Source organism: Dermacentor albipictus, chromosome 7, assembly GCF_038994185.2.
Source record: "Dermacentor albipictus isolate Rhodes 1998 colony chromosome 7, USDA_Dalb.pri_finalv2, whole genome shotgun sequence".
Lineage (NCBI taxonomy): Eukaryota > Metazoa > Arthropoda > Arachnida > Ixodida > Ixodidae > Dermacentor > Dermacentor albipictus.
This window is the reverse complement of record NC_091827.1, coordinates 51544744-51568082: the sequence shown is the minus strand read 5'-3', so window position 1 is coordinate 51568082 and position 23339 is coordinate 51544744. Positions and strand designations below refer to the sequence as shown.

Sequence of the window (23339 nt, the reverse complement as noted above, 5' to 3'; positions counted from 1 at the left end):
ACGAACTTTACTTCCAATTTTTTTTTATATTGGGACATCTTGCTATTGTTTTTAATGCTTCGCCTTTAGGGCAAAACTGCGACTCTTCGCAAATACGGTCCTAGTGTCCTACTGCAAATAATATGTTCTCACGGCCCTCGAGCATTCCAAAGTGTAGGCGCAGGTTTGCAGAGAGAGAAATCAGGACATGTACTTAAAGGAAGCAAAATACCATTTAGATATAATTTAATTCTGCTGTTTTACATGCCAGAAACGACGGCATGATAATGAGGCGCACTGTAGGGGAGGACTCTGGATTCAGTTAGACCACTTCGGGTTCATTAACGTGCCCCTAATGCACGGTTTATGGGTGTTTTTGCATTCAGTCCTCATCGAAATCCATAACGCAGCGCCCCCCCCCCCCACCTTCTGCCTTTTCTATCGCGCGGGCTATCAATCATGGGATTTATCGATGACATTCGACGAGAAACGTAAGGCCGCAATCCATAATGACATTTATTGTTCATTGATCGCTTACTACACTTATACATTTTAATGCGCTAAGCTGTTTAGTTTTAGTCCGTTTTTAGTCAGTTTAAGGTTTACTTTCCGAACTTTCATTAGAGCACAGGCAGTGACAAAGTTACATCTTTCTACAAACTGATAACAACCTCCATAAAATTCTTGCATTGAGCTTTTCCAAGGCAGTAAACAACTTTAACCACTCGGGATGCTAACAAGCACAAACAATCTGACGAAAGGTTTTAACGCTTCCACGTGCCATCCTCGCTTATTTAGAATAAGAGCTTGAGTTCTTTTGCCGAAATGCTGAATGATCGAAGGATAGCTGGTAGGCCCGCCCCAATGCTTTACTCAACAAAAGGCAAAGACAGCTATCAAAGGCACTCAGGGGACATTGAAGTAATGTCTGCACATCCAGTTTGCTTCCCCTCGCCAAGCATGCCAGCAGGATGGCAGTGGGGAAGGCATGGTTCCTCTGCACCCTACCCTCCCTCCCCGCTTCCCCCGCCCGCACGTTAATGTCCACGTCAGCGCACTTAAAGAAGCGCCGAAGAGTTCAGGTTGCGCCGTCGGCTCTTGAGGACTTGACGGAGTCTACGATCCAGGCGTTGTAGTTGTTGACCTTGGTGTAGAACCCGTACCGGCCGGGCACGCCGCACTTGCCCTGGTGGGACCAGCTGACGATGCCCACGAGGTACCAGACGCCCTGCAGCTCCACCACGAAGGGGCCCCCGCTGTCGCCTTCGCATGTGTCCATCACCACAGGCTGGTCGTCGTAACCGGCGCAGAACATGTTGTCCGTGATCTGCGGGCGTACGATCCACTTAGTTGTTATCGGACTATAGAAATCAACTGTAGGACGACGGCCTATCTCGGTAGTCTCCAGCTACGCACTTTCGATGGGGGCGAAATGCGAAAAACACCCGTGTACTTAGATTTAGGTGCACGTTAAAGAACCCCAGGTGGTCGAAATTTCCGGAATCCTCCACTACGGCGTGCCTCATAATCAGAAAGTGGTTTTGGCACGAAAAACCCATAATATATTTTTTTTTACTTGCTCTCTAGCTGACGGTGTCCTCTTACTTTTTCCCCTGGAAATAATGGTGCCAGTCAGCTAAATTTCAGTCAATATTGTTATACGTAAAACAATTACTATACTGGCCACCAAATTTGTTCTCTTGAGAGGAAACAAATATATGCTCTTCTCCCTAGAAAAACCCTTAACTGCTTGATGTATTTTTCTTGGCACAGCGATTTTGATTACCTCATAGAAAAACCGAATGTCTTTGTCGTTCAAAGCATCATAGTAAGCCTATAAACAGAAACCAAACACCTTGACAACAATGTGTGCTAACTTCTAGAGCGAAGATTGCAGCAGATTTGTGCGATCTTGCACAATGGCAACTCAATTTTCAGAGAAGCTGTTTCTTTTGAGCAGTTGCAATAAGAATTTCTATTGTGTGTAATAAATCACACACTGTAAATGTTGTCTGTATAGGACTAGTTAGTTTGAAACCTTTGGCCGCGTGGTAACTATTCTGGGCAATTGTTAAGGAATTCTTAAAACGACAGTAATTCATCTTCAGAAGTTTTACTTCGCAACCACATTGGCCATGGAAGCCCTCCCTCATTTGCGCATTTGTAATAAATCTGATCTCCGCTGCGTTCACACTTTATTCTCCCAGAGAAATTAGGCTAATTCTGGGCCGTTCGTAAAACACAATGATAACGCCCGGAAGACTTGCATAACTAATTAATTACAAAGGCAGCAATCAAACCACCCCCTTTTATCTTCGCCTACACATCGCCCGCAAACTGCCCGTACGTTTAGGTAAATATAAACAAGTGCCTTGTTTACTTCGCCGAAGATGCCGGGGACAGCAGCTGCGAACCTGGCATAACCCATAAGAAGGAGAAAGAACGAGGATACAGTAATTACTTTCAACGCTTCTTAATTAGACGAGGAACACTAAAGCTTCGCCACACAATGCACCTAACATGACCCCCAATTATGCCAAATATAAACTTAATGTAACGCATCTCGGGACACTAGCAAACATAGCTGAAAACAGCTGTTGTATGACACTTTCCAGCACTGCATTAAGATTATTTTTCAGTTATAAGGGCTGTCGTTCATCCACACGCATTTAAAGTGAGACAGCGATTTGCCGTGCCACTCCTGCCCACCCAGCTTTTCTAAGTTTTGCCAAGGAAACAAACGAAATTCCTCACCGCTCGTAAGACGAACTGATAACGCGCTGTCAACCCACCCTCTTTGAACTTTGCTTACACATCACCCATAAACTGGTGTTCACATTCACAAAACATTAGCTTGGTGCCTCGTTTAGTTCGCGGAGGACACCGAGAGGTCATATAATGCATGAAAGGATAAAACGAAAAACAAAAATTCAATATTTATTTGCGACGCTCCTAATTAAACAATAAGGTTAAAGATATTGCTCCAAAGATGACCCCCTTTCTACTTAATATAACGATTCCGTAACGCATAATTATCTCGTAACATTGGGAAACGTGTGCTACAACTGCCGCGTGATAGTTTCTAAAACTTGATTAAGGATTTTTTTTTGCAGAAGCTGTATTTCATCTAAAGGCGTTCAACTTCTCACACGAGTTTGACACAGTAGTCAGTCCCATTCCGCTAAGTTTGATTTGGTAGCATTTGTAGTTATGCCACGGCCGTGCGCTCCATTAGGTGCCGCTCATAAAACACACTCGGAGCGTTTACGAGCATTTGCATACGTAATTTATTCCAAAGGCCAGAATTAAACCACATACTTCGAACTTCGCCGACACATTACCCCTAAAGTGCACCCATTTTCGCGAAATGTAAACAACGCGCCATGTTTAGTTCGCCGAGGACGTCGGAAAAACCGAGTACAAACGCCTTATGGCACGTGAACAAAGGAAGAAAAAAACCGAGGGTTCAGTAATTATTGGCAACACTTCTACTCGGGTGACGAACGTGATGGTTTCGCCACAGATCGTTCCTCCCATATCCGCCGAACATGAAATTACTCTCTTGTTCAGTTGTTCTAGGACTCAGAGAAGCATTGGGGATAACGGGAGTATGTGTGACGCTCTGGAATGCTTGAATTAGTAACTTTCTGCAAAGGCTTCAGTTAACATACGCAGAAGAAGCGTTCATGGTCCATCACACGCATCATGCTTCCTATTTTAACGAATTATAAACACTGTGCTTCACATAGTTCGTTGAGAAGATTGGGGAAAAGCGACTACATGACTCGCATAACGCCTAAAAATTCGAAGACGAGTATTCAGTATTTATTACGAAAGCACGCAATTACCTACACACTTCAAGATTTGCGTGCTCGTCACCCATAGATTGGCGCCCATTTCCGGTAAGTATAATACTTCTGCTGTTTATGGTGGTCCCAGAAAATTGCGTAACTTTCTAAGCATTTCATATGACGTCTCTAAACGGGCCACAAACGACGGTTTAGCAATTTTCATTTAGCCTAGAATTCACAAATGCACTTCCATTTTTTTTTGCCTATGGCTCTAACATTGCCCACGTTTTCTTAAAATACAAAGGTCATGAGCGATATGGTGGCTTCAGAAAACAATAAAAACTGCCACATAATACGTTTTGAACGCTCACGGCACCACTGTAAAATTGTCAAAATGAAGTGTTCCTTTACGAGCTTCTTGCGTGTTGTGTGACTGACACAAAGGCTGCCACAAAACCTTTTTTGGCGTTTACTTGTGTCACTGCAAATATTACATCACACCTACATAACTGACATTCACGTATTGCGATTTTTCTTGCAGTTGACGTTAATGCTTTTTTTTTTCGGCTCTTAAAGAGCGCGTTCTTCCAAATATGACCTTCAACATCGCATTTGTGCTCGGTAACAGCTTTGAGTAGCCAAATTGAGCTAAGAGGCTTTCGTAGCTACCGAAGCTGTTCAAGAAGACTGCTCTGATTTTCTCGTTAATTATACAATGACCAAGTATTTTCCAGAAGACTACAAACGTTGCCAGAGTACCTGCTGTGGCTGTGAGCGATAACATGTAGGCTTGTGCGTGCATTATTCAGCTCCAATAGAAGTGAGGTGATGACCTTCTTACTACCTTTGCAACGAAAATCTCTAGAACAGAATGACCTCGACCACATCCTGTGCTCCTTAGAACCCCCTGGCGCCGCAGGCACAGCAGCGCGATGTTGAAACCGTAAGCATGCTTCTCTCTTGACGACGCCAACTGCAGTCTAGCATCTCTACAACAAACCTCTCTAACGGAGTGACCTGTATAACGAAGGAATAACTCTGTCGCATGCTGTGATGTGTGTGGTGCGCGGCACGGTTGGAGAGGACAAGAAGCAGACGACAAGTAGTGCGCGCGCAGAGGCGAATTCCCTGCTGGATGGAAAACGACAACGCCGAGGAGCGTCCCGCATGTGAGTGCGCGGCGCAAGACAAAGGAACAAAAAGAGAAAAAGCCAATCCAATCACAAGATACCATGGAGCTTCAAGCAGCCAATGAGCAAACGACGAATCGGTCAGAGCGGCAGAAAAAGCGAGGCGCGCTGGCAGAAGGGGGAGACGCAGGGAGAGTTCCAGGAAGCGACGCCAGGAGAAGGTCGGCCACCGGACCAGGAGTTGAAGACAGGCCGTCGGGTTCCAGACCGGAGCCAACTGGACGTCACCCGACCGGGGCCCCCTGCCAACCCGTTCCTGTGCGTCGCCACTCTACTAGATCGTGAACTGCTGCCCGAGGCCGGCGAGCTTCTGCGCCCGTGGGCAGATCGAGAGCAGTTGGGCTACGGGCCCGAGTTCTACTCCCAGCTTCCTGGCCAGAACGCAGCCGCCATCTGCTCGTGCCGCCTTCTCTCTTCAAGCCAGAGCTGTCGCACTCTGGTCGCCCGATCAACGGTCCAACACCCCGACCTTTGGTGAGACCGGCGCCACTTCTCTCGTCATCTTGTCGCCGCTTCTCCACGTCGAGACTTCTGTGCGCCCTCGCATTCGTGGTCAGCCCGGACTCGCGTACTGTTAACACCACCCTAGCCCTAAGTGCATTTGTTGCCGCGATGTCTTTTTGAGTGTTTATTTTATGCTTTATCCACGTTCCAGTTTTATTAAAGTTTGTGTGTGTTTTTCAAACAAACGGTTTTGTCCTCAATCGGGTTTTCGGAGGCTCTACACGATCGAGTTCACGATCGGGTAGAGCGGCGACGCACAAGAACTGGTTGGCAGGAGGCCCCGATCGGGTGAAGTCCTAGTGCCTCGGGCCTGGAGCCCGACGGCCTGTCTTCAACTCCCGGTCCGGTGGCCAACTTTCTCCTGGTGTTGCTTCAATGGAACTCTCCCCGCGCCTCCCCCTCTTGCCAGCGCGCCTCGCTTTTTCTCCCAGGCTCTGGCCGATTCGTCGTTTGCTCATTGGCTGCTTGAAGCTCCGTGGTCTCTTCTGATTGGATTGGCCTTTTCTCTTTTTGTTTCTTTGTCTTGCGCCGCGAGTTCACGTGCGTGACATTCTTCGGCGTTGTCGTTTTCCATCCAGCATGGAATTTGCCTCGGCGCGCGGACTACTTCTCGCCAGCTTCTTGTCCTCTCCAAATGTGTCGCGCACTACACACATCATATACGCATGCGTCTCTCATGACGGTGCCAACTACAGTCTAGTACCTCTACAACGAACGTCTCTAGAACTTAAGGACCTGGATAACGAAGGAATAACTCTGTCGTACGCATGTTTCTCTCATGACGACGCCAACTACAGTCTATAGCACCTCTACAACGAACGTCTCCACAACGGAATGACCTGTACAACAAAGGAATAACTCTGTTCATGTTCTTATGTGAGCTGTGCGCTGCACGATCTTTACAAGGAAGTGACCTGTATAACGAAGGATTCCGGAGGCCCCAAGCTCTCCGTTTTAAAGGCGTTCAAGTATATCACACTTCCTTGACATGACTGGCACGTGTACGTCACGTCCCACATAGATCGAGCTGGAGCACTTGTGTGCGCCCTAGCTTCCATTCGGCCACTAGAATCAATGGCTTTATTCCTTGCGTCACACGCGGGAGCGTGTCAGGTTGCCGCATTCTCGCCTGGTGGCAGCTACCGCTTTGGGACGCTTTGTTAAAAAGCCACGCCACCTTCGGGGCCGGCTCCTATTCTCGTCATCGCCTCATAGCAAGCCGCTGCGAGACGTTGTACCGCCTTCGGGTCCGGCCCACGGTGTACCGTTTCTTTCTCGAGTAAAAAAATTCATCGACGATTACGGTACTCCGTAATGCAAAATCTATACGTGTTTTCATTTCGCGATATATTGGCTGGAATGGTCAATGTCTGCAATGCAATGGTCAACTGCAAATGAAGCGAAGTGTAACGCGACTACCTCGCCAATCGGCAGATCGCGAGAGGCAGCGCGTGGGTGACGCGTGGATGCGTTTTACAGCCGCCGCCGCGGACAGACCTCCGCTCACGCAGCGCTTTGTTTCCGCATACGCTATCGGTGGACGAGCTCTCCGCATGCCATCGTTGAACAGACGACGGGGCCCTACTCTGGCGCCGCCTGGTAGCGGTCGTCGCCGCAGAGCCCGTCTTGCGCGGCACTGCGCTTTTCTTCTCACTCTTTCGCCATACCCTCCTTCTCCGCTTCCCTCGTCGCGCTGTCTTCGCTATCGCCGTCTGCCAAGCCCCGCTGCGCTTCGCTCTATCATCTTTCCCTGTGCTCGTTCGCTCGGTTACGCCGACGGCGACGCTCAACGCAGGAACGGGCGCCGGAGAGCTGCGCACTAAAGCTGCGGACAAAGCAACGAGACGTACGCCTCCCCCCCCCTTTTTTTTTTCTTGAGCTGGTTCACCGATGCCACATGTGTCGGTAAGTTCCCGTTCTCTTTTCGTTAAAATATTTTTTACCTTTGCTATGCTTCGTCATTCTTAATGTCTTAGAAACGTAACCGAATCTTCATTCATGGTCAATTTCACATAGCTTGGCGCGACGACAGCCGACGGTGGCGGCAAGTGTGAACACGCCGGTGCGTTTGCGTTCGCCATCGACGCACCGTAGATAGTCATATGCCGGATGCAACCAGAGTTGGGAAGCGCGACGAAGGGACATGCACCCCAAAATAAATACTGATACACGGATGAGACGGCAAAATGGCGAGGACAAATCTGAGTGTTCGCCTTCGTAGCCCAAGCATAGGATCCTTTACAGCTGCGTAGGGGAAGACAGGTAATTCTCATGGGACATGAAGCTCTTCCGTAAGAACAGCTCCTTTATTAATGTTAGAACTACTAGAACATGGCAAAGCAGCGTTAGAAATGAACAGTTCTCAGTGATTGAGGCACAATACTTAGAGCGCACGGATGCCACCATCTTTTTTTCTTTTTCTTTTCTTTTTTTTGCGCCACTGGTGAGCTCTATGGGATCGCCGTGGGGCCAAATGCTGTCACAATGCGTCACAATGGTTCTCACTTTCACTGTATACCACGCTGCATCAGCTCGGTGACCCAAGCGCTGTGCAAAAAACTGTACAATAAGTCTGTGCAAAAAGCGCCCGCGACCATGCCCTTCGAGTATCGTGTTTCAGTTGCTGAGTACTGTGTATACTGTTGCCTACAGAACGCGCGTATCCAGTCTTTCCGCCGTTCCCTCTGGTGAGGCCACGATGAAAAACGGTTGAAGGGAATGGGCTCACCAGCCTCAGCCATGTTTCAATAACTTAGGGTTCGGGCACCCAAAAACGCAACATGTTTGATTAGATTCGGTTTCACGTTGTACTTAGACAACGTAAAACAAAAAACAAATGATGGAACATATTAAACGAACGTAGCCGGCGGCAGCGCCTGCCGAGCCCGTCCTGGCCCTCACATGACACTACATTCGTGGCGCCGCCGCATGAAGGCGCCACCGGTCCAAACTCGTGCCGCGCCCGGTGCCTACGCATGCAAGCTGCGCCGCTTTGAATCGGGTTAAGGAAGGCCCACTCACTGACCTTCTTTCGGATCGCGGCAGGGGACGACTCCAGGCAGACCTGCTTGCTCACCACGGGCAGTCGCACTTCCTGGAGGTTTTCCGGTCGCGGACCCTTGATGTTCACACGACCCCAGCCGCTGGCGAAACCCAGCACGGGCTTAGCAGCGTGAAACACCATCTGTGCACAGAGAGAAGTTGCACAGGGTGCGTAAAGTTGTAAGAAGGTTCACAGTTGCACAGATAGTGTAAAGTTGGAAGAGAAATAATTGTAACACAGAGAGAAAGAGTTTCTCAATAAGATCGTGTGGTAAGTTCTGTAAGAGCAACAACATTATGGGGTTCGCCGTCCCGATGCAAAACGTCGGCAATGAAAGACGAAATGGGGTGGCGGAGAGCTTTAACGCCTCTGGTCCTTTATTTCTCCCATTACAGCATGTGTACAAGTGTGAATAATTAAATAAAAGTAATGAACCTTATTGAAATTACCTATCAGGACACTGTGATTTATCGTGCAGACAACCTTAATCTCCTCCAGTAACCTGTCCGAAGAAGTAGCACAGTATTATATGGCATAAGTAATACTTTTGAGAAATACGTGTGACCGAACGAAAAAATTCACCGAGGATTACGATGCTCCCTAATGCGAAATTTGGGCGCAGCTTTATACGTGCTTTAATTTCGAGATATACTGGCTGGCGCGGACAATCTTTCTCGAGCGGAGTGAAGTGGGGCGCGACTGACTCCCTAATCGAGGGATCGCGAGAGGCAGCGCGCGGGTGACGCATGCGCGTGAGTCGGAGCAGCCGCCGCAGACAGACGTCCGCTCATGCAGCACTTTGCTTTGACGCGCTCGCCGCATGGCTTATCGATGGCGTCATCGGTGGACAGATGGCGCGCGCTACTCTGGCGCTATCTCGTAGCGATCGTCGCCGCAGAAAGCCCCGTACACACTAGCGGTAAAACGCGAGCGCCGCACCGCCGGCGTTAAAACACAGCTGCGGCAGAACGGTCGCAACACCTAGTGGCGAGTCGCTGCGGCAGTCGGGTGATGGCATGAAAATCTCGCCTCCTCTCTGTAGGTGGGAGATGTCGCGGGCTTTTTTCCTTCGTCTGCTGACAAGTCGGCGGTGTGGTTACGTTCTTCGTCCTTCGTTCTTAACGCGAGTCATACCTCACTAAGATGACAACGCTGTTGCCTGTGATCATAATCATGCGGATGCGCTTTGTTGCGGCGTCGCCACGTTCCCAAGTCAAGGTAATCAGGCACTGGGTGTTGCCCCTCCGCGTCCTTGTATTCAGGCTCCATTCCGTCATACCGAATCGTGTATGGCACACTGTCTCCAAAAACCTTTACATCAGGGCGCCTCGGTTTAGACTCATCAGCGTAAAAAAAAATCGCGAACCATTACAATCGAAACAAGCATGAACGAGACCAAGCCAAGCAAACGAAACAAGCGCGAGCGAGAGCTGACGCGAGCAGACGATATTACGAAACGAGCGGTCCGACTCGGACCAGAAATGAGTACGGATCGAGCGGTCGGGCGGGTTCGCATGACACCAGTTTCCTGCGCGCACGTCACTGAAGGGGCCGCACTCATTGGTCTCCGTCGTTCGCGGCTCAGGTCTTCCATCTCCCCCTCCGCGTTCGCTCTTTCATCTTTCGCTGTGCTCGTTTGCTCGGTTACGCCACCGACGCCGACGCTCGCCGCGGGAACAGGCGCCTTATAGCGGCGTTCTAACGTATACGAAGTGTATGAAGGGACACATCAAGACCAGAGAGCGATCGTAACAGCGACTCTGTAAAAGAGTAAAATTGCCGTGTGCGTGGCATGTTTCGCATAAACTGTTGCTCGATTCGCAGCGGTGTGACACCTGCCTGTTCGATGAACTGCGAGTCGCCCAGGCAGATGGGACTCAGACGGGAGCTGTACTGGATGGCAGCTCGCAGTTCGATCAGGGCAATGTCGTTGTCCAGCGTGCGGTTGTCGAACTCCGGATGAACCAACAGCCTCCTGTGAGAAGAAGTGATATTTTTTCGCTAACTTTAGAACATTTTTTTTTAAAACCGAGGCTTTTTCACAACGTTACAGAGTCACTAAAGACAAACACTGAATCTGTTCAAACTAATAAAGCAATCATTCAAAACCCTGCAATCATTCTTTCGTGGTCATAATTTGGTTATTAGAAGAGAAAGATGTTTTCACGGTGTCATTTCTTAAATTTCTGGCCTCAACCCCTGTGATATTACTTCCATTTCATGTCACCGTTTTTAAGCTATCTTTTCGCAGTCGGGCCATCATTGCTCAGCAAACGTTCTTGAAGCGTGCTATGTTCAGTCTTTAGTTGTTTTTAGAATACAAAGTAGTTCACCGTAAATGATAAAAGATGAACTAGGCTTAAGCAGACGCTTTCAAAGTGCATGACATTACGGCCAGCTGGAACGAAAGATTGCTTGCTTGCGTGTTTGTTTGCGTGCTTGCTTGCTTACTACTCATTCTATGGCGGCGCTTACCCACTACGTGCGATTGGCCATGAAACTGGCGGGGAAAGTGGGAAGGGTAAAAAAAACTTGATAGAGAAAGTAAACCAAGGTAAAGTGGAAGTTATCCAAATAATGCGGAAATGAGTTTAGAATGACTGATATACTTTTAAAAAAGAAGCATGATTTACATTTAATGTACATACAGATAGACAGCAACTATAGCAATAATAAAATAATTTCGAATACAATCAACATTTATGTGAAGGGCGCAGTTATCGATTCAGAAAAATTCCCCCACGATTACGGTACTCCCTGACGCGAAATTCGAGCGCAGCTCTGTGCGTGTTTTCATTTCGCGATATATTGGCTGGCGCTGGCAATCTGTCTCGTGCGGCACGTTACGAACAGAACCAATTGCCGCGTGACTGCCTCGCCAATCTGGAGATCGCGAGAGGCAGAGCGTGGGTGACGTGCGGGCGCGATTCACTGCAGCCGCCGCATAGACGGACGCCCCAGGGGACGCGCGCTACTGTGGCGCCATCTGGTAGTCAGCGTCGCCGCACAGCACTTTTCTTCTTATGGTTTCGCCATGCCCTCCTCCGCTTTCCGCCACATGGTTCCACTGCGCCCTCCTCTCCGCTTTCCTCCTCGCTTCTTTCATACGCCGCTGCGCTGCGCGTTCGCTCTTTCATCCTTCGCTATGCTCGTTCTCTCGGTTACGCCGCCGACGACGACGACGTTCGCCGCAGGAGTGGGCGCCTAAGAGCTTCGACCTAAAAATTAGCATGCCATACTCCTTGCTTCACAAAGGTACTCGCAAACGGTCGTACAGACGTTCCTGAGGCTAAAGCCCAACATAGAAGCGGCGAAGGAGGTAATATATTGAGTTTACAGGCATGTCTGATAGCCGCAATGAAATTTCTGAGTGCTTATTTCTTGTGGTTTGAGAATCGACGACTGGTTAAGAATAATTGGTCAACGGTTTCAGTTTCTTGAACGGTATGAGACAGAGGGGAACGCGCCAGACCAGAGCTGTGCACAGAAAACTTTAGTAACGGGATAGGACAGCGCACTTTTGTATGTGAGATTTCAAATCCGTATGGTTTCACCATAAAAGAAGAAAACGGTTTAAACTCTGGTGTTAGAAATTACAGTTTTGGCGATTCTGGGAAACGACAAAATTTTCCTAAACCTAGCCACAGTGCAGTAAGCCGAAGCTGGCAGGACTGACATAGTTTTTCCCTCATGCATGGGGCATCAGTGCTAATGTGCCCTCGACTTCGTTTTAAAACAAGCTACGGTCACCTAGTGCCTGTAACAAGCGCACCACTCGGAATAATAATACAAGTGTATTCAATGCAGTAGTGTCTGACGAGGAAGTGAGGGATGTGCACACTGGCCGTGAATTGGTCACTACAACAGCAGTTAAGGAATTTAGTAGAAGCTGCCGTGAACGTAAAAAAAAATTCGCTAATAGTTCAACCTTAAATGAGGATGTAAAATCCAAAAGGTGTAACGTACACGACCAAGGTAGTGACTCATAGAAAACGCCCACACCTGCTTCGCACGTTGATGCATGAGTAGCCGTTTATTATTGATTCTCAATTGCATTAAATAACCTTGTGAGAAGCCGCCTAAATGTCTAGTGGGTAGTAGTTCAGCATCGGAAAGAAATTTATAATCCAATTTACTCTTTATGCTACACGAGTGTTTTTCCTGGGGAACGGTCTCGCACATAATAAAGGGCCCCTGAAACGGTTCGAACAAATTTTGTAGACGCGCAAGGTGCAGCTTAAGTAGAACATTTGCACCGCAATTTAGGTGAAGCGTAACGTATTAATGGAGCTACAAGCGATTTCAAGTTACCCTCCTCCCTAGCCATGATTTTCCTCCTCAATTCGTTCGCCGAGCGATCGGGGCTTAGCACCGCCTTCATTGGTTCTGCCTCACGATGCAACGTCACATCGTCCACTTCCGGTTGTTTTGGAGCCCGCCCCCGCCCGCGCGAAACCTCTCCGCTAGCTGGTTCAATCAGGGTCAATGCCTAATTTCATTAATTCTACCTTTGCGTAGCATCGGAAAGTATATGACCGTTACTCCCTTGAAGAGCATCGGAAAAGGGCAACTGTTAGTCCTCGAAGGAGTAACCGCATGAGCAGTAACAGTTCATCCCCTCGCACTTACCCCCTAAAGGGAATAATGGCTGTGGCAGATCAGTTCCTCCCTAAAGGAGTAACCTCAATACCTCATTTCCTATTATTCTTAGTAGAGTGTACGGTAAACATGCTGTGTGGAGAGCTCACGTACACTTTGGTGGTTGGCGGCGAAGATTATTGAACAGGTGCTATTACTCACGCGGCAACAATGATCGCGGACCATGTGGCCTGTCTAGATCATGATTTGGGTTACTTTTTTTGCAAAATGTCACTTTGAATCTCGCATCGCTAAATTTAGCGGAAAGCTTTCGCTCAGCACATTTACCGGGTGGTGGCGTGTGCCCTTTCAGAAAAGACTGACATCACCCAAATCAAGACGTATGCGCGTGTATGAAAACTAATGCTGAACGATCATTTCATCAATTTCCCGCTATGTAGGGTCAATCTTGCACCAAATATCTGCATTTTCTTTTATTGAGAAACAGTAAACTAACGCCTACGTGCAACGCGTGAATTGATTCCTGAATCCTTTCCGATGTTCCGCCAGGTGTAATTTCAAAATTGTTATTTTGTTAATTTTTCATAATAATCCAGGTCGACATTGCAGGTTTATTAAATAGTTTGTAACAGCTACCGCAAGAACTGTGACTTTCGTTTAGTACTACTGGAATAAATTAAGAAAAGCACAGCGTGTTTACATCATGTATTATGTATTACATGTGCTATACCTTATATAGTGCTTTACGTTCACACCACCGTTGTAAGCGTGCCTACGGGTGAATCAATTTCCTTGTCAGCGGAAGAAAACCGACCGTATTAGCATTGCTTTGTCACACCATTCTTGCCGCCCTGTGTCTAGTTTTGCGCTGTTTGACAAGATGGAACGCCACCCGCCGTGGTTGCTTTTTCGCCACGGAGAAGCGGAAAGCGTTTTCGCCTCACCGGAAGCTGCTCTAGCATGTAAACATCCCGTCGTAAAGTTTAGCATTTTTTTCCCTTGTTCATTGTACATTTTTAGGAAGAACAACTAGCTAAAAGTATCAAAACTATGTTTTCTTCGCCCATGGCAGAAGAAAGCTAAAGACTACACGCGCAGCCACGCGAATTGATATCTTTTGATAACTGATGGGTCGATGACTGAACATTCCACTTGAAGTGGTGTGATGAACAGCGCCACCACGCGGACAAACGTACACAGACTAGATGGATGGGGAGAATGCGGCAGTGGTTTCCGCTGCAGTTGCTAAACAAATGTGAATATCTTGGACATGCGCTGAAAAGATTTTCCGGGCCACTTTGGCGTTTCAGCCCGCTTGCCACTTTCTAAGTGTGAACGTAGGCTAAGGCGAGCCGAGATGGCTGATGGCGCCGTGCGCGCCATCTTGCCGTGCACCTACAGTGTTGGGGATCACATGATTTGAGGTTCCTCAGGCGCGGTACAGCGATAGGCGGCGCGAAGCGTTTGCTCCCCTCTGGCTGCGCTCTTCATCCCGCCAGCGACGTGGCAGCGAGTGCTGTTGGTCATCGAGTGAGATCAGCTCGCGTTTGCCTGCGCGTGCCTGACACTGTGCTTGTCAAGTTAATTAGTAAACTGATGTTGACTGCAATTTATACGGTCGACAAAACCACGAACTTTGCTTCGTGTAGTTGCCTAATACATTGCTATCACTATTGGTGCTTAGCAACTTGTTGATATTCGTGATTCTTCCCAGAACTCTACCATTGGGCGTGCAGCAATTTGCTCCAATTTTCTTCATGGGCATGAGCGCAAGATCTTTTTTTTTAATGTTAGTGGTCACCTATCGAAAGCATGAAGCTTTGCCCGAAGCCTCTCTTTATGAGTATCATTTTTTTTTTACCTTGTACCAGAGGATTATCTGTCTTCATCAGACTCCTCACGGGACCACGCAGCGCTGTCATTTTTTTCTACCATATAAAAGATGCCTTTAGTATGCACTGTGCATAAGCGAAGTCCGTGAGGGGTTATTTCAACAGAGCAATCGGTCTTATCCAATGTGTCAAATTGCATAACAGAGTCCATGTCATGTAATCGAAAGTTTTCCACACCATTTTGGGAGCCAGGTTTCCCTGGAGGATTTCGAGCTGACAACCTTAATTTACTGATTTATCTTTGTTTTTCTTCATCCAGTATTCAGTGTGCCCGCCGAGCAAGTCAGGTGTTCACACGTTGACATACTCCTGAGTGCACTGGCTCTTACTGCCTCCACATTGATTTTACGTACGCGCGATAGAGTGAACGAGCGCCGAAAGATGTGGTTGGACGTAGGTGTGAACGGGTATGAGTGACAGTGAGCTTGGGGTTGGCATGAGCAAGCAGTGGAGCGAGTGTCGGTATCGGTGAATATCAACAAAAGTCAGTGACCGTGAGTTTAAAGAGGACGTTAGTGCGAACGTTAGTATGAACGCTAGTGTCTGTCCGAGAGTATCGGCAAGTGTCAAAGAAAGTGAGCATGAACTCGTTGGCACTCGTGAGTGTGATTCGACGAGAGCATGGGCATTGTAGTGGATACTGGTAAGTGGGATTGAAAGCGAGTACGAGCGCCAGGGAGCGTCGGTGAGTGAACGTATGCGCGCGAGTAGGAACGCGAGTGTGCCGACGAGTGTGCGTAGGCATGAGCGGGAGTGATCATACCACTCCGCAAAACACAAGCGAATGCCGCTACGACGAATGCCTCTACAACAAAGTGACCTGTAGAACGAAGGATCTATTATGTCCCGGCCGAATTCCTATATTTTATATGTATTGTGAACAGCTCTACAACGAAGGCCATGCACTACAACGAATTTACATGTACAACGAAGAAATTTAGGCGTCCCAGGTGGCCATTTTTTTTTATTTTGCAACAAGCGCTGCGTCTAACAGTACACGAGGCAACGACGCATTCGACGATCATGCCGATGCCATAGTGCGAGTGCTAAAGTCTCGTTGCACTGCTCCACCAATCGATCAACTCGCATGCTGTTTGTTGTAACACACTGGCGGGAGCGACGTCTGACGAATACGTCGCAGTTGACGACGACGTGATGATGTAACTGTAACTTACGACCGACGACGTCATAAAAGCCATCTAGGGCGGCAAGGACGCGAATCTCAATGAAGGCACCATTCGGGAGCCAGTAAACGAACGAAAAATTCTGGGAGCGAGGGATTCGACAGCGACATTCGGCGATCTATAATGTTTACCTTTCTTCGTTCCCGCGGCTCCCCTCCAAGCATGCCGTGAAATTGTGTACAGTAAGATGAAATGCAGTCGCACATTCCGGCAAATAAAGTGCAGAATAAAAAGCATTACCGACTTATTTAACTAAGTCCCTCTTGAAGTCACCTTAAATAAACGTTGTCGTTTCTCAAACATCCTTAACCGGCTCTAGAGGTGCGTGATCTTTTTTTAACGAAGGGACCTGTGTAACGGAGAATTTCGAACGTCCCACGCACTTGGCACAAAGGCGTTCGACTGTATTGGTGATGGATTCAGAGTGAGTAACTATTGTGCTGGCCTATGGAAGCGTTTCTATAAGAAATTACGTTACCCGGCAGTTGTAAAAGTGTCCCGTGAAAGAGGGTCGACGGGGAAAACGCGTATATACGGCTCCAGGGTGCGTCCCCGCTGCTCGACCACGTCATTGCTGTGCTTCGTCGCTATACTCCCTACTCCCGGCTGTAGTCGTATACCTGATGGAGAGGATGATCTCGTGGTCCTCGCGATAGACGAGGCTGTGCTTGCCGAGCACGACGAGCGCGTCGTGGCGGCTGTACTGCTTGAAGCAGTGCGCCGCCGTCAGCACCCACCGGTGACTGATGAGGCTGCCGCCGCAGAAGGCGTCGTCGGTCTTGGCGTGCTTCAGCAGAATCTGCGCTTTCAGAGTCAGAACCAAATTTTATCACCACATGCGAAGTTATTACGACATGTAATACACAGGTGGAGGTCCCGGAGTCGGAGACTGAATCGGGACCTCCTGTACATGATGTATACGAAAGGAAAGGTATACTTAGTTAACGTAGCGACAGTACTAAATACAACTACAAAAACAAATTAGAAAAGCAGCAATTATAGAAGCAGTAGAAAACGAATTAAATCATTTAAGCAACATATAAAAATAGGAACAAATTGAACAGAAAATGGGCTTCTTTAAACAGTTTCATACGTTTGGAGAGCACGTGTCAGGCGCTAAGCTCAGCCATGGAGTGACGGAAGAGTCAGTGTCATTATACGCTGGTCTTGGCCAAAGTCACGCGGTGATTGACCAGTTATACGATTGATTCGTTTGTTTATCAGTACATTGATTGATTAATTGATTGATTGATTGATTGATCTTTCCATTGTGCTAAAATGCACATTCGCAATAAACCAGGTGAACACTGTGATCTACCTTGAGTTGTCAAATCGACCACGTACACTTTCCTCCAGATGCATAGGAAGAAAAGTGTCCGTCTAAATTTAAGTATAACGTAGGTAATCCTTGCTTATCAGCCACCGCTGGTATCCGGGCGATTCTGGTGGGAATATAGAGTTTGAGCTTGACAACCAACTGTCCCCTTTTCGCGAATGACTCGATTACCGGACAGGTGCACAACAGAAGCGACGCGGGCGCCGACACATTGTGATCCACATTTTAACAAGAAAGCACACAACGCTAATAGTGCACTGACCTACTATAGTCTACTGAACTGCTGTTGTAACGCATTGGTAACAATATTAGTGATAATGTGCAGTCCTTTTATGATGTCGATTCATTGAGAGCACTCATGCAGCGCGAAATCATTTTTACGTTGTAGTTGGACAAATGGTAACAAGGTTTCGCTATCAGTTCTGCAACTGGTGACGGGGGCTCACATTGCCCGGTAAACCGAAAACGGTAAGGAGTTAGTGGACAAGCTTAAACTCTTGAATGGGACCCAATTTGTTGGGTCCCAGATGTGTGTACTTTCCCATTGTATACGTTCATTATGTTAAATAAATAAATAAAATTTCAATGCAGGCGGAGTGCCGCTCGGACCACTGACGAAGCACCAAAAGGAGTGTAATTGAAATAGAATCGTTACATCATCCCCATCATTCTTGCACAATAATATAGACCCTTATGAAGCAATGAGAAATGAATGCAACAAAAATTCAGCAAGAACTTTCCATAGGCGTGTGCTACACTTTACTCATAGAGGAACTGAGTCTGCCACGTCGAATCATGTGAAGGGCTTTCTCCGCTAGGCTATTGTGCATTCACTGAGGCAATAGATTAAACTACATTGCACCTAGAGTGGCGATGATATTACGAGTTATCCTACTACCTTAACCCCTCCGAACGGGGTAGCAGATGCTTTTGAAAACTTGAATCGGTGACCTTCCCTCGTAATTTTCAATGAGAAATTGTCAGTAAAAGCCGATGGTAATGTGCGACGAGAATTACAGGTACACGGTGCTTAGGCCACACGAATGCAACGAATCGTTTCTTCTACACTTCTGATGGGTCACGGACGCACTGCTAAATAAGTTGATAGTATGAGCGAGCATGAAACACGATAAACTCACCTGCCACGGGTGCGCTCCGATTTTGGCGTCGCTTCCCCGAACTATTTTAGAGTCTTGGTCGTTGACGGCGTCACCAGGCATTGACAACAGGGGCTTGCCGCACGCACCTGCAAGGAATCGAGGACCGTTTGATGGCATAGTCACTCGTCGGCTCAGTATTGCTTCATCGTCGGCCTGTATTACATTCACTGCATGATGAAGGCCTCTCCCGTCGATCCCCAATTATAACTGCACCTTATATAGGCAAGCTGAAATCCTTCTACGCGTAAAGATTTGCTAATTCATCAGGCCATCTGGACATCTGACGCTGTGCGGTCCTTATAATCAACATTACCTCTGGCGACATTTTGCCGTTATTTCGAGCAAGTTGGCGTTATTTCGAGCAGGTTGCCGTTATTCAGGCGGAAGAGTATCGGCTATCCATAAAAGTTTGAAATTTTGTTTCTATATAAAACGGGCCAACAGACGTTACCGCGTTTGGAGCGAAGCGCGAGTTCTTGGCGCGCGAACTGCGGTTGCACACTGCTTAGGTATACACACTAAACACTTCCTTTTAATCATTTATGGCACGCTACCGGCCTCTCCGATGGTCGAAATGTAGCGGCTTCCTTTCAAGCATTCTCTAATTTTAGTGGATAACCACATGGAATATATTTCGTATGTGTTTTCGGCACATATCGATGCCAAGCTCGGCGCCCCCTGGCGCGCCCTGACGGAAACGCCTGGAGTGCGCCCCTTTCGTGCCCGGCGGCGACTGCGTTATAATAACTGCGAAAAATAGGTCCCGTGTGGTTACAGTGAAAAGCGCACGCCACTTGTTGCACACTCCTGCCACGGCGATCGCATTGTCACAACACTGCGTAAAGCGGGCGCGCCGACGCCGTGGATAGGCCGGATATCCGTTCAGTGTGGTGGTACCGACCTTGGTCAAGGCCGGCTATCCGGTCCGAGGCAGAGCTGCCACCATCGCTTTCGGCGGCCTCCGACGGCTGGGCCTCGTAGGTGATGTGGAAGCCCCGTCGCTCGACGTCCCGCCCGCAGCTGGCCCGAAATACCACGGTGGCCTTCCTGCCGGGCGTCAAGATCGTGTCGTTCACGCCGCCGCCTTCACCGGTGCCGTTTGGAGTCAGCACCGCCAGGTGTCGCCCGCCTGCAGGGCGTCAAGAGCGTTAAGAAGTCAGTGGGAAAAGGTGTTTACGGTTATATATATATCGATATATATATATATATGTATTGATAGACTGCGATTAGATATACTACAACCCGATGAACTCAAGCAGGCTAGCGGTTTATTTGTCCACAGCCCGTCTCAAAGGAGATTCCATTCGAGGTCATCATCGTCGGAGATGAAGAAATATTATTATGGAAAGGCGAGAGAATCTTGCAAGCGTTAGCCTTATGCCGTCAGGTGACTTCCAGAAGGGAATCTTTACAGACTACTTAAAGTCATTCTTAGCAAGGACAACCAACAACTGACTCCCACAGCTCGGTATGCTGTTTCATTATAACGAGCTAATGCGAGTTCTCTTTAAGAGAGATAATGCGCGACAATCAATTGCAACTCCACAGACATTCTACTGAACTTGATCGAAATCCAATAGAAACGAACCACCACATCTATAGTGATTTTAGTGTACCCCTTACGAAGTAGCGCAAAAGTACGGTTGTCCCATGCTCACCCAAGCCCTCTCCGTCGATGAACGTGATGGTGTTGCTGGCACGTGGGCAGAGGTCCACGTCCTCCAGTCGGAACCTGATCACGTTGCCGTAAGGGACGGCCACCTTGACTTCGCAGTAGGCCTCGAGAGGGTAAATGCTGGGATGCATTGGACTCTTGATGACGCCCGAGAGCTCGTTGTCCACGTAGTGGCAGGCTTCGAAAAGGTAGGAAGTAGGGGTGTGAGAATGTTCGAAATTGCCAATACTAATCGGCTAGTCTGTTATTTTAGTTGTGGTCGATTCGCGAATTCACTGTCCCCGAAATGTGATTCACTTTCATTTATATTTACCTTAAAGGCACCAAGGCATTGCATAAGGAGAGGCACTGACAAGTTTTCAATAACTCGGAAAATTAGCGAGACCGTAAAGACGTATTCATTTCTTTCGCTTATGTCAAGGATAACAACGCTTGCTCGAGTCTCAAATGAAAGAGAACGTTGCCGGTGAGGGCTGGTCCAAATAGTTTTTTTTTTTTTTTTCATGAGAGCTACAGCTGGTTGGCAGGGGGCACCAGTTTCTGGGCGAATGCATGGGACAGATGACTCGTGCTCAATAATTTTTCAGTCACTCGTTATGATATACGTCCCGGTGCGATTTTCAACCAATAAACTTTCTCTCTCTCGCTCTCTCTCTCTTATTATGAATGTTTCAATTCTGGAGAGCTCGTGAGCGAATTTGTTGCCTCGAGTTGGGCAAAGAGATGTGGTACGTAACCATTCTCCACCATGTTTCCATCCCTTCAAAAAAATATTATGCCCTGTTGTAGTTTCACACTTCTCTCCTTTATCGAACTCAACACTCTATGTGCATGTGGTGACGTACGTATTATTTTTCCTTTTTCTTTTCGTTAGCGTCATTCTTATTGTGTGGGAGATAACTGGGGGATGTGCGAATATTCGAATTTTTTTGGATGACGAATCGAATAGTGTCGATTGGGTCTTCGAATCGAAATACTATTCCTAAATGCGAATATTTCTCCAATACTTTTCGAATATTTCGTAATGTCGACTGCGCCCAATTAGACATGAAATTTGAGCGAAAGTACGGTAAACATTCTTCGCCGAGGGCATAGTATTGAAATGAAACAAGAGAACTTGCATAGTGATGCAGGCTTGGTCACTCAGGTACAGCGATCGTTCACGCACTCTGAACGGTCCTGTGCTTGCCAAGGGACTTGTTTGCTCCTAATGCTTCATTTCAGCTTTTAGTAAGCAACGCTTCATAAAGTTCTATGTAATGACTGAAACTTGTTAATTTTAAAACTACTAGGATATGAACATCGTACATCGTTTTATAATAATTGTGATAATGGATATTCAACATTCGGTTCGTATTCGATTCGGTCTCAAAAATCACTATACGCCCACCCTTACAGATAACTGAAATCAGTTGCCTCTCCTTTACAAGCTTATCTTCCGACCGGACGTCCATTTGCATACAACATTGCATGCATCAAGTGCCTGTAAATAAACCATGTAATTTACGTCAATAACTAAGCCTCTTTTCTTTAACGAGGGAGAACCCAATTAACCTTGTTATTTCACTGCGTTTGAGCATAAAATATTCGATTGAATATTTTGGAGCTCATTTCTTCTCGAATATTTGCGTATGATCTCATCGGGAAATTTCACTACTCGGACACCCCTAGCATAAAAACAAACATCAGACATACGGTCACTGTTAGCGTTAAGTACGAGGGTTAACTAGTGTTCGGTAAGCGACACCTCGTGTAAAGGCTAGTAAAGTTAACATTTTCGATAATTATGTGCCTCGAAAAACAATATCGGTTGGCTGTACCTCAGGATGCATCAACTGTTCAGATTTGCCACGTGAGGCCCCAAGTATAACTATCATTCAGTAACTCATCACTGCTTTTCAGACAGACAGGCAGACAGACAGACATCCTCTGACCCGACAATTTGGAGGACGCTTAAGCCTCGCCTTTAAGAATCGAACGCGACAGCACTAAAAGATCCCCGACTGCTTCTCACGCTTCCCGTCAACTGCATCTTATGTAACCATAACGCTTACGGGGAAACGCTGGCGGCGAACGCTACGCACGAAGGCGAGCTTTCTGGTAGAAACGCGGCCTCTTGCGTGGGCCGATCTTCTGTCTCGCACCTGCGAGACAGAAGATCGGCATCTTGTAAAAGGCATCTGCGGTCGAGGTTTTGTCTCGTGACATTTGTTTGCGGGCTGCCATTTTCGAAATTCCGAGGAATAACTTTGTAAAGAATGTAAGACAAGGTGTGGGCAAAGTTAGTGATTGAACTTTAGCTGCCGTATAGGATATGTACGCCAGTTTTCGCTCACGGCACGCCGACGCCGTACGCCGACACCGGATTTTCTGCGACGTGGGGCCCTTAAACGCTATCCCGTTTATAGAGAGGTTTAGTTTAGAGGGCGCAAGCGGCTTGCGCACGCAAGAACTAGGGGCGCCGGTACTGCGCATGCGCATACCCCTACATCTGTGTCTGCGCATGCGCAGTACCATCGCCCCTAGTTCTTGCTTACGCAAGCCGCTTGCGTTCCCTAAACTAACACTCTCTAATACGCCGCACATACGTATGGATGACAAGCTCCCGGAAGACAGGCAACAACGCACCTCCCACTTTCCTGTCATGCGGCGCAACTCCCAGGCAGGTGATGTAGGTGACGGTCATATGGTAAGTGCTGGTCACGTAGACGACGCTGCTGGACGACTGCACCAACACCGACTCGTTGGGCCGCAGCTTGGAGGTCTTGATCAAAACGCGTTCAGTGCCTGTTTCGATGACATGCGACACTCGTACGAAGGGCAACGTTCGTGGGAAGTTCAAACGATAGTAGAGTTTCCAACGATTACTTAAAAACTGACGCTGACGTATTAGTAGTAATAGTATATTAGTGGTTCTAGTAGTAGAAGTAGTATAGTGGTAGCAAAGTAGTGTTCTTTGGTCTCTTTCAAATTTTTTCGACATTGC

At 47.7% G+C, this 23339-nt stretch overlaps 1 protein-coding gene across 2 annotated transcripts in view; it reads right to left on the bottom strand.

The window, feature by feature from the left end:
- Window positions 1-988: 988 nt before the first annotated feature.
- The window catches only part of LOC135910127 (uncharacterized), a 34150-nt gene continuing 11799 nt past the window's right edge, over window positions 989-23339 (bottom strand). For both annotated transcript variants that reach the window (XM_065442172.1, XM_065442173.1), the window contains exons 4-11: window positions 22982-23140; window positions 20337-20531; window positions 19580-19807; window positions 18658-18764; window positions 16803-16981; window positions 10347-10482; window positions 8490-8648; window positions 989-1306 (exon numbers count right to left, since the gene is read on the bottom strand). In XM_065442172.1, the coding sequence (XP_065298244.1) occupies window positions 1058-1306; window positions 8490-8648; window positions 10347-10482; window positions 16803-16981; window positions 18658-18764; window positions 19580-19807; window positions 20337-20531; window positions 22982-23140 (1412 nt within the window). In that variant the 3' untranslated portion in view covers window positions 989-1057. The remainder of the gene's footprint in view (window positions 1307-8489; window positions 8649-10346; window positions 10483-16802; window positions 16982-18657; window positions 18765-19579; window positions 19808-20336; window positions 20532-22981; window positions 23141-23339) is intronic.